We start from the raw sequence: 10,529 nt of genomic DNA, 5'->3' as shown, positions 1-10,529 counted from the left end.
CAGCCAGATGATAGCACAAAGTGGAAGTCATGTGCTTCATTCAGGCTCCATCTACTGACACCAGTTCACACTGACATATATTTCACTCTTGATAATCTAAGAGGTTTTACTGGGGTTTGGTTGCTTTCTAGAATTTTTATTTGCTGATCTGAAGAGTTTTTCCTAAGCAAATTCAATAGTTTCCTTTTTTATTTCCAAGGCTATATACACGCAAAACCGTCTCCTTGGCTGCTTCTTTGCCTTCACCTTCAGTCGAAATTGTCTGTATCTTCTTTCATGTCTGCAACCATCTGCTTAGAGATGGGGCAAACATACTGGCTGGTAATTGCAGCAGCTTCCCTGGCATCACTCTCCGAGTGGCTGTTGGGAGGGAAAAGTCATCGCTGGGGACACGGACTGTAGCAAGTGTGACAAGGCCACCTTGTAAAATTCAGAGATGACTCCAGGGAGCAGAAGCGTGACAGAGGGACCCGGGCCATGGCTGCCTGCAGCCAGGCACCCCGCCAACGACAGGGAAGCCTGCTGGTGTTATCATCCCCATTTATTCTGGGCAACATGGACAAGAGGTACTAAGGGCCAGCATATTCCTCCTAATTCTAGTGATTTAACAATGAGATGTCTAAGTGAAAGCGGTTGGTTGTGGGGAAGAGACAATGTCCAGGTGCTGGGACAGCCCACCCTGAGGTGTGTGTTTGACTCCATAACTGAATCAAGTCAGGGTAGCAAAGGCTTTCCCTTTTAACTGTTAGAGCAGGTTTCCAAATGGGATGAACAATTGTTTCAGTCCAGGATGACAACTCAATGATTAGAAAAATCATAAAGTATGACTTCATTTCCCTGGGTTTTATTATTTTTAATAACTGGCTTTTATATAGTACTTCTTAGCTGTAAATCAATGCCAGGTTTGCTTTAGGTAAGGCAAAAGTGAGTGCCAGGTGGGCTTGGCATGTAGAAACAGAGACCACCACGAATGCAGGCCTGGAAATCAACGGAGACTGCACACAGCCGTGTGCCACCTTGCAGTTAGACTAAATAAAGCATTTACCTTTCTAGCTCTGCACACCCACCCCTGGGAGTGTGGTAGCTGGCAGAGTGACAGGAGGTGCAAAACTGTGACGGAGGGCTGCAGTTCAGCAATAACCGTCCTGAGACAGTGCCTCAGCTGATGGGGAATGAGGCAGAAGTGATTCTAAAATATGGACAATTTAATGATCTTCCACCCTTCCCCTTCTCAAGGATATTTTTGAGGATATCAGGTGAGCCCTTCTGATCTGCTGCATTACATCAGAGCTCTCCACTTGGGGCAAAAACCGGGCACTTGCAAGTTACTAAAAGTTCTCTTTTGGCTTGATATCGTGGTGATCAGGGCCATAAAGGTGACAAATCTGTCCCACCTACCTGCTGTTTAGAAAGCTCTGGTACAACCACATAAAGCAAAGTTCCTCATGGCTGTTTTCTTCCTCTCTCCCCTGCACATCTGTGTTGACTGGGCCTGGAGAGCTGGTTTAGATAAAGAAAATTAATAATAACTTTAAAAAGCCAAATAATGAAACCACCACAGATGTAAAGCAGCACTGCTGTCTGGAAGGCACATTCTCCCCCACCAAGCTGCCCTGTGGTCCGTGCTCTGTTAACCTGCCGAGTGTCACCGTAGCTGTGCAGGAAGAAAAAGAAGTACCTTCTTCAAATTAGGCTCAGATGCTTTCTGGCTGGTGAAGGGACAGGTTTTAATACACACTTGCACTCTGCCTCATTCCCCAGTGCTGGTATGTCTTTCCGCCCATGGATACATACCTTTTTCCAGCATTTGGAAATTAAAAATCTGCTGCATCTGGCAGGGTTTTGCGTGCCCCAGAAAATACCAAAGCACCCTGGACATATAGGAAGGAGGCAATGTGCTATGTCTCTGCCTTGAAAAAAGGACCAAGCTTGAAGAAAACCTCTCCAGGCAGCGCTCTCCCTTCATAACATACTGGCGGGCAAGGGCAGCAGCAGTTGTGAGCCACATGCTGTAACTGATGATGTGCTCCTATACATGGCTTCAGTGGGAGCTAGTGGCCTCATATTTCAGCTGGATGAAAGACCCCAGATTGGCCATATATATGATTAAGTCTAAAGCTTTCCCAGTTTGGCAGTCAGAGCCATGGGTGGGGGCTATGAAACCCAGAGATCTTCCTCATTCTGCTACAGAGCCCATTTATCTAAAAACATTTTCTCAGGTGCTTTATCTGAAGTAGGTAAATCGCCTATAATGTCCCCCAAAAGGCTAAATCAAAATGCAAAGAATCCCAGGCTGTGATCTGATGTAAAGTTTTGTGTCCTACGGATTAAGCTTGATATGCATGAGCAAGAGGTAATGTTGGTTTATACTTAGAAATGGCCTCAGTGAGGTTTGTGTCCTGCTCTGCCCACTGTGACAGGCAGGGGAGGCTGATGGGGTATTCTGCTGTTGCACAGCAGCTTCAGGCAGAGCCTAGCAGGAGGAGACCCAAGCCCGGGCCCAGTTGCCCTTGCCTCGAGTTTTCCAAACCACTGGCCACGCCACCCCCCTTTCCTTGGAGCTGAGACCTGCCTCCCTGCAGCCTGCATGGCCCAAGCCGCCTTCCCACTCCCCAGGAAGCAGAGCTCTTACCTGCGCTTGCGGCCCATGAGATTTTGAATGAATTTCTGAACCTGAGCGTTTCCTCTCATCTTGCTGTATTCACTGGTAAACAGTCCGTCTGAGTGCCTCTGGGACCTGTGTCAGGGAAAACAGAGTACAACGGCTGCTCCTCACAGCCATGTGATGTGGGACTTCTCACAAGACATGGATATTTCTCTCTTCCCACCATTGCGGAGCCCAGTATCCCTCCCCTTCTCCTCTTCTGTCTCCTTTCATCCCAGGCATGTTCTGGAAGAGGCCAGTGCTCAGGCTGGCTCTGGAGCTAGAGACAGCTCAGCCCCATGGGCATCCCCCTCATTGCTGGGATCCCATCTCCCGCTGGAGACTTCCATGCCCCAGGGGGCTGGTTCTGGCTGGTCCTTACCTCTCCTTGAGGCCCACCAGGTGTTTGACCAGCTGCTGCACGTAGGCATTGCCGTTCATCTTGCTGAGCTCGCTGTGGAAGAGCCCGTCAGCATGTCTCTCAGTCCTGGAGGTTAGAAGAGAGAAAAGAGCTGAAAAGGCATGGTTTTAAGACCAGAGAACAGGCACTTAAAACTGCTCCCTTAAGGAAAGAGGGTCCCAAACAAAGATGGGCAAGAATTTGTGCCAATTTGGTAAAGTTTCACAAAAAAAGGGCAAATCTTACAGGAGTTTAAAAGAAATATCTTCGCCAACCATCACACAGAAGGACTACCTGCACTTGCTTCTTACTAAGGCAATCACCTTACCGTAAGGATGTGGGGTGTGAGGGTGACGCTGATTCAGCACAAAAGGCCTGCGTGTGTGCGCACCAGTACAGTGCTGGGGACGCTGGGCCAGGCACTGGTTGGGGCCGTGGAAGGGCTGCAAAGGAGCCTCAAATCTGTCCTCTTCCAGCCTAAGTCCTTTAGTCTCTCTGTGCTTTCATTGCCCCTGCCGAGTCTGGGGAGAGACAACCCTGCCAAAGCCTCACACGCAAGACTGTGAACTGAAAAAGATTGACTGTTTTTTGTTATGTTTTCATGGGACTGGGCTATTTGAAACAGAAACCTCTACCTCTATCAGCCTGTGTAAGTATCTAGAGGGAAAACAGACTCAACAGAGCCTTTTTACTGTAGTTTGAGCTGTTTGGGGTCCCGATTTTTCTCCTGAATAAAGTCAAATCAGTGTTTCCACTCTTAAGCAAGAAAAAATATTTACAACATTTGTACTCATTTAACTAAATAAATTTAGGGAAGAAAAAAAAACCCCAACAGCCAAGCAGCTGCAAGTTCTGGAAGAAGATAAAAGGCCGAGTTTATAGCTAGCAGGCTTTTTGAACAAAAAAGCCATGGAGAAAAAGGATGCAGAGGCACAAGAAATGCTTACCTCTCCTGGGATGGAAGAGATGCTGAGAGGTGTGACAGGACAATCATGGGAATAATTAGCTGCCACAGACCAGTCATGAAGGAAGCCATGTTCTCTCCTGAATTAAAGCACAAGGTTTTATGAGCAGCAGAACAAATTACCTTGGTCTTTGGTACAGTTCACATGCCACACGGAAGGCACTGCTCTATAAATAACACCACTCTAGCTAAATCAGGCAGGAATTCCTGCCAGCAGAGATAGCATCTCTTTAGAACACAAATGATGAACAATTAAAATCATTCATGTTGCCAGTTAGTTGGATGTTGTTTGCAGTTGTTGTCCCACCACCACCACGCAGCCCTGGAGCACGGGTCTGAGGCTGGCTGTGTGAGACCATGCTTGTGCTGGAGTTTTGCTGTGACTCAGTATAATATGCCTTGATTACGCAGGGAGGTATCACGTGAATTAATCCATCAGCAGCACAACTCCATGGAATAAACCCCATTCTGCTATAAGTATCTGAGAGCTGAGCCTTCAGGGGGAGGATTTAAAGCACCCACAAAAACATCCCACAGGGACAGCTATTAGAATACCTAGAAGATGCTCAGGAGAAATCTGTTTGGGCTTTTTCAGACCAAAAAAATGGCATGTACCAAATAAAAGTTTGTCTACGCACAGGAGGAGGGAAGGGCTCGTGTGTGTGCTGATACCTGCCTATCCTCTAATCTTTCAAGAAGGAAAAAACAACATACATTTTCAGTAGCAGCAGAACCTCAGACTTTGTTTTCTTACCGAAATAAAAGGAAAACAAAAGCATATTTTGTTTACCAGAAGCCATTCCAAGTCTTTCCCTTTTATTTCCAGGCTCTTTTTACAGCCCTATGCCTGCAGAGATGCACACGTGCCTTTATAAAAGGGTGCTCACATTTCCCCAGGGATTACACAGGAGCCACATCGGTAATTTATAATATACCTGCCTTTGTCCTGCAAAGAAGCAAACCTGGCTTTCTTAGATGCTGCCCTGGAAACTCTCAGTACTTGCTAAGCCAAAAATCAAAGTCCTCCTGCTTTGGTTTTATTTTAGCCTGAAAGTAGACTGTACAAAGAGCATTAAAGGACTGTCAGAGTTTCCCGAACAATTTCCAGCCACCTCTCTGGGACTGTCTGCTACTCTAGAGATACTGCAAGATGAGAAGAGGCAAGAGGAGGAAGGACGAGAGTGGGGGATTTATACAGAAATGTATTCCCTGCAAGCCACAGCACAAATATTTAATGGGAGCTGCAGAGCAGACAGGTGAGAGGTTTTGCATGATTAAGGAGCCATAAGCTTCAGCTCACACACACTTCTGACGCTTTAGTGTTCTGTTTTCCTGCCTGGTTTGGCTTTGAGGGGGATGGAAGAAGTAAAACAAAAAAGGACGTTTCAAAGATCAGTTTCTTACTGGAGCCCAAACAAAACAGACTCCGCAGTGCTGCTTCCCGGCCGAGCGACGTGAAAGAGCAGCACACCACCCTTCGGGGAAGGGAAACCTGGATCCTGAGCCTGACCTTCAGCCTGTACAACACCTGCCACGCAATGCCCTGGCCCCGGCCAGGATCTCACCACAGCGTCTTGCCCTTCCCTGGGCCAGCCCTGGGCTGGCACTAGTCTTGGAGCACCACATTTAAGAGCCCATTTTAAACCCCATCCCTACCTGCAAAGTTTCCCCTCTCTTCATAACCTTTCTAGCTGCTAATCAAGTGGATCGGCTTGGCTTTCCCCTTTCTGGCGATAATTTTGTCTTCCCTGTGCAGATTGTATTTGCTTGCTGAAGCTGCTAGGAACAGTAATGGCTGTTGGGGAACTTCTCCTGTGTATCAGTAATGATGTATTGCATCGGGTTTTTTTAATCAGGGAGGAGGTAGATCTTCAGTGTGATCACAGGAGAGCTGTTTAACCTTCTTAAGATACTTCCGAGCCTTTTGTTGCCCTCCCCAGTGATGCTGGCTTTCAATAAGTGCAAACTCCTTAGCTAGCTGGGACCTTTAGCTGAAAGGAGCATGCACCAAGCCAGACCAGGACCTGGGAGCGCCTCAGACCTTCCCGGCAGACAAATCTGACTGCTGAAACGCCAGACTGCACCCAAAGACTTGGCCAAATCAAGGGTCCCATCACCCTGCAGGAGCACTACTGCTAGGAAAGCTTCCAGAAAGGCTGGTACACGGCCAGTTTGTGCACCTTCTTGCTCCTGCCCATCTGTTGTGCTCTACCCAAAACTACAGACCGTGTATTTCTGGCAGCCGTCTGGTCCAGCTGCTGCTTGGGCTCCATTCTTTCCTCTGGTTGCTCCAGAGGAGGAAAAGCCCACATATTAGCAGCATTGCTGTTCAGGAGATGGATGGCCTCATGGCAATGGCTCAGCGAAGCATCACAGAGGCCTGAAATCCACCACCCAAAAGTCGAATGAGGGGAGAAGGCAGCCCGCCCAGCCTGAGCGTGCCAGCACAGCGGTACTCACCGAAGCGTGGTCACTCCAGGCTCTCGGCTGTCTCACAGCTATGATGCACCACTGGCCCGCTCCTCTCCATGGACCCCTATAAATCTGCAGCCCTTATCAGAAGCAATTATTTGGGTAAAGATATGAATATGAGTAATCATGATTAACAGCAAACAATGCATCCAGGCTGGAATGTCCTTTTAATTGCTCTCTAAATCTGATCAGGTCATTTGCAGCAGTTCGATGGACTGTATTTCTGCTGATGTGTAATAATTCCTGCTTCTGTGCATAGTGACAGTAATTTGTTGGACAAACATCCCTGTACCAATTGATTCATTATGATTTTCTTCATTATCTCTCCTCCTGGCTTTAATTACTCCTTGATAGGAGCTTAATCTTCTGTTCTTTTTTAAGCCTGGCTTGGGTTTTGTTTGCAATGCCAGGAAGCGTTGGCGAGTGTATGTGTGTACCTGCGATTTGGCTAAACACGTCGCTCTTTTAGGGCAAACATTGATCAGTAGGACGAGGGCTGACTTTTGCATGAGGGGACAACACTTTTCAAGCTGTGGTTTCACAGCCGTGCCTGGGAAAGGTCTACTGAGAATAGACTGTATTGCAGCTTCAAAGGAAGAGGCATACTTACACATGCACAGGGAACGGCCTGAATATATTCCCTGCCTTTGCTGGGGTTTGCAGCTGGTTGCTCTCACATACTGCTGCTAAAGGTGACATGGAAGTGGAGGGAGAAAATAGGATTACGCCCTTTCTCTCCTTCTTTATGTTGTATAAAGTAGCTTGGAAGGATTAATCGTTATAAATAAATCTTCTTATCTTCCAACTGGAGAAATAGGAGCTATATTACACTTTTTATTTCCTCCTTATCTTTCTCTCTGGAAAAGCAAAGGGCATCGCCATGACTAGAGGGCTGGGAGGGACCTGATTTTCCCTGTCATCTTTCCCTTGGAAGAATAACGCACACACTGATCCGCAGCAAGCCTCAGCGCTACTGCACGTGGCTGCAGGCGGCTGCCGGCCCCCTGCAAAAGGGGAGGGGGGAAACAGCAGTGAAAAGCCTCCCCATTCCAGGACAGGAGGACTGCGAGGTGCCACGGCCACCGCTTGGACAGAGGAGCCCATTCGCTCCTTTGAGACAGCGCAGGTCAGCCCTGCACGTGTCCAGGCATTCCCCAACCATTTTCCTCTCCTTTCTATAGCGACTGCTTCCTTCAGCTGCGTTAGTGTTGTGGTTCCTCCTGCAGCCCTCCACCATCGCTCTGATACAGCTGTCTGTAGTGGTACGGCCTCATTCAATGCATTTCCTCTCTATACACCAGGCGCGGGTGCGTTGTGCGTCGCATCCTTCTCCCATGGCAGCTGAAAGCTCTTCTGAGCGCCCAGCCCTGCTTTGGGAGCCCCGCAGTGAATTCAGCGACCTCTGCCATTCTTGTATTTTTGTTCTTTGCATTTAAGTCTTCAGATTTTCTGTATTCATATTTTATGTCTGCATCGGTGGTGGCCGGCTTCAACTTGGGTTTGTGACGCTGCCAAATATCTACAACTAAGAAAGGCCATGTAGAACAAGGCAAGGACAAAATCTTACAAGAAAAAGGCTAAACAACATATAAGGAGCTAAAAATTACTGACATGATTTCCTTTCCTTTGCAAATAACCTCAACGTGTCTGAAATGCCCCCAAGCTCTTGGGGAAACTCAGTTTGCTATGAGAAACTGCACAAGTCGAGGTAAGAGGCACACGGGGGAGCTTGCAGTGACGGGGTGGCCCCAGGATGGCAGCAGAGGGTGAGTAACAGGACAGCAAAAGCTTCTGGGGACGTGAAGAACACGAACTAAGTAACCTGATTTTCCTACTTTACCACAAAAACCAGGGTTTGCCTAGCAGCAACCGCGGCATAGAGCGAAGAGGCGATGGGGTAGACAAGCGTGTGCCGTGCCCAGCGCTGCTGCAACATAGCGCAGGCGACAGCCATGGGCTTGAGGCCCCTGAGGAGGGAACTCAGGACCACGCGAGGGAACTCAAGAGGTTTTGCCTGCTGCAATTTGTACCCGGATAGACTGGAGCCCAAACCAAATGCCCAGTCCTGAAGCAACATCTGATTCTCCTTTAACCAGAGTTAACATTAAAATCTCATCAGGAGATGTTATGGAAATAGGAGTGATAAACAATACTGCTTAGCAATACCAGCTGAACGGAGCTTTGTGGATTTGCACCTTGCTTTTCCCATTCTCCGTTCGTGTGAGCATTCAAAGTAGGAGCCGAGATTCCCCTTGCCTGCATCCAGCAGGCACAAAGCATGATTAAATCACCTGTTAATCACTGTAATCTAACCCATCATCTCCGTGCAGCATCACTGCAGAGAAAAGCTACTGTCATTGACTCTAAGAATGACAAAGGAAATTATTGCCCTCCTCTGGTCCCTGCCCCTTGCACAGCTGTCATACCCGAGTCTGCAAGAAGTCAGGGCTGAGCTGATCCTTGCACCAGCTGCCAGCGACTCACCCATTTATGGGATATAATGCTGTTTTCTGGGACGTGCAGCAAAATGCCGCAAACAGGTAACACTAAGGAGCGCTGAGGCCGCGCATCAATACTCTGAAGAGGGCAGGGAGAGACGCCCCCGAGCAGGAGGGAGGAGGGCTCTGTGAGCCTTGGGGCCACCCCTGAGCAGGAGGCGAGCTGCCCTGAGGATGCTGCCAGGTGTAAAGCCACTGTGCTCTTTGTGCAGTCACTTGTGCTTAGGCTTGACACCGACTGACACCCGCAACGCGGAGAGACCTGTGGTGAGCTGCATTAAGTAAATCCAGTTGCCACAGGTGCGAGGGCTATTCACAGCAGCCACCTGCTGCTGGCTGGGGACACCCTTGCGCCTGGCAGTGAGCAAAGGTTACGAAACAGGGGGCCACCCCCGCTTCGACACCAAAGCTCTGCATTAAAGGGCACCTAACGGCTAGTGCGCGCAAGCTGACCCATCCCAAAGGCATCAAAGCTGCGAATGGCATAGAGGAAGGTATTTCTTCTCCTCTTTACAGCGGGAGGGAGCGGTCACCAAACCCGCAGTGTGAAATGCAGCATCTTACAACTACCTTAAATGCATTAGCCCCCAGTCTGGCAATATTTAAGGAGAGCACAAGAGCCTACCCTTTTCCTATGTTGGAGGAAAAGACACAAGAAACTGCATTTTGAAAAAGCGAGTGTTTCATCACAAAGCTAGGTATCCTGGCCCCGCACGGCAAGAAGGATGCAGGCAGATTCTCAAAAATCAGCACAGAAAGCTCTGGGGCGTCATTCTGAGTTTTGAAGGGGAGAAATTCCCCTTCACACTTCAAAGAAATAGATACAGGATATCACAAGAGACCTTCTGGCTGGAGGAGCAGTGTGGATGCATTCAGACTCCATCTCCAGAGAGCTTTAAGAACAGGCTGGACAAATGCTGCGACAGTGTCATGTGGACATTGTTGCTCCTGCCTTGGGCCAAGAAAGCCCAACCAGTGACCCCCACAAGGTAGCTTCTCCTGCCAGATTGTCCAGACCCCAACCATGTTACTGCAGCAACTCAGGAGCTGCTGGGGCTGCTCTTGTTCATGGAGACACCTTGGTTGGCCAAAATGCATGTCCTAAAATGCTCCCACAGCCTCCGCACTGCTCTCTTTGAGGTCCGTGGCTCTGAGATGGCTAAGTGCACAAGGGGCAAGACAGGCTGAGAAGGCTGGGGAAGGACCATCTCATCCACCACAGACGTCCAGCAACGGTGCCACAAGTCCTGATGAAGCTGCCTAGGTACAGCTGACCTTCGAGGAGCCCACGCGCAGGCTGTGACCCCATCCGATGGCAGCACCCACCGATGGCGTGGGCGTTTACTGAGGTCAGGTGGTACTAGGAACTGCATGGCTAAATCCTTCCTACGTAAAAGTAAAATACCCTTTAATCAGCTTACGGGGTGTCCAGGAACTTCTACCGCCCCCAATCTTTTTTTTTTTTTGCTTTCTTAATACGTATGTGTGTGAGTCCATGTGTATAGTGGGGATTTTCTCTTGTATGTTTGCAGGTGAGCCTTCCCCATGCCA

The 10,529-nt window shown here is 48.7% G+C and overlaps 1 protein-coding gene across 1 annotated transcript; it reads right to left on the bottom strand.

Moving 5' to 3' along the window:
- Nucleotides 1–99: 99 nt before the first annotated feature.
- On the bottom strand, nucleotides 100–4,080 carry SCT (secretin). The gene is made up of 5 exons (XM_075092612.1): nucleotides 3,992–4,080; nucleotides 3,027–3,131; nucleotides 2,633–2,737; nucleotides 1,399–1,500; nucleotides 100–360 (listed from the first exon to the last, which is right to left on the bottom strand). Exons 1-5 carry the CDS (start codon nucleotides 4,078–4,080, stop codon nucleotides 249–251), a joined length of 513 nt encoding a protein of 170 aa, XP_074948713.1. The 3' UTR covers nucleotides 100–248.
- Nucleotides 4,081–10,529: the final 6,449 nt, after the last annotated feature.

The sequence above is a fragment of the Phalacrocorax aristotelis genome, chromosome 5, assembly GCF_949628215.1.
Source record: "Phalacrocorax aristotelis chromosome 5, bGulAri2.1, whole genome shotgun sequence".
NCBI lineage: Eukaryota > Metazoa > Chordata > Aves > Suliformes > Phalacrocoracidae > Phalacrocorax > Phalacrocorax aristotelis.
This window is presented reverse-complemented; position numbering and strand designations above follow the sequence as displayed.

Bases quoted from the DNA above. Each gene is read 5' to 3' on its own strand.
- SCT (XM_075092612.1), bottom strand. From the start codon at position 4,080: ATGGCTTCCTTCATGACTGGTCTGTGGCAGCTAATTATTCCCATGATT. The intron at 3,132-3,991 runs GTAAGCATTTCT...TCTAACCTCCAG, and splicing joins TCTCTTCCATCCCAGGAGAG to GACTGAGAGACATGCTGACG. The intron at 2,738-3,026 runs GTAAGGACCAGC...TCCCTGACACAG, and splicing joins CTGGTGGGCCTCAAGGAGAG to GTCCCAGAGGCACTCAGACG.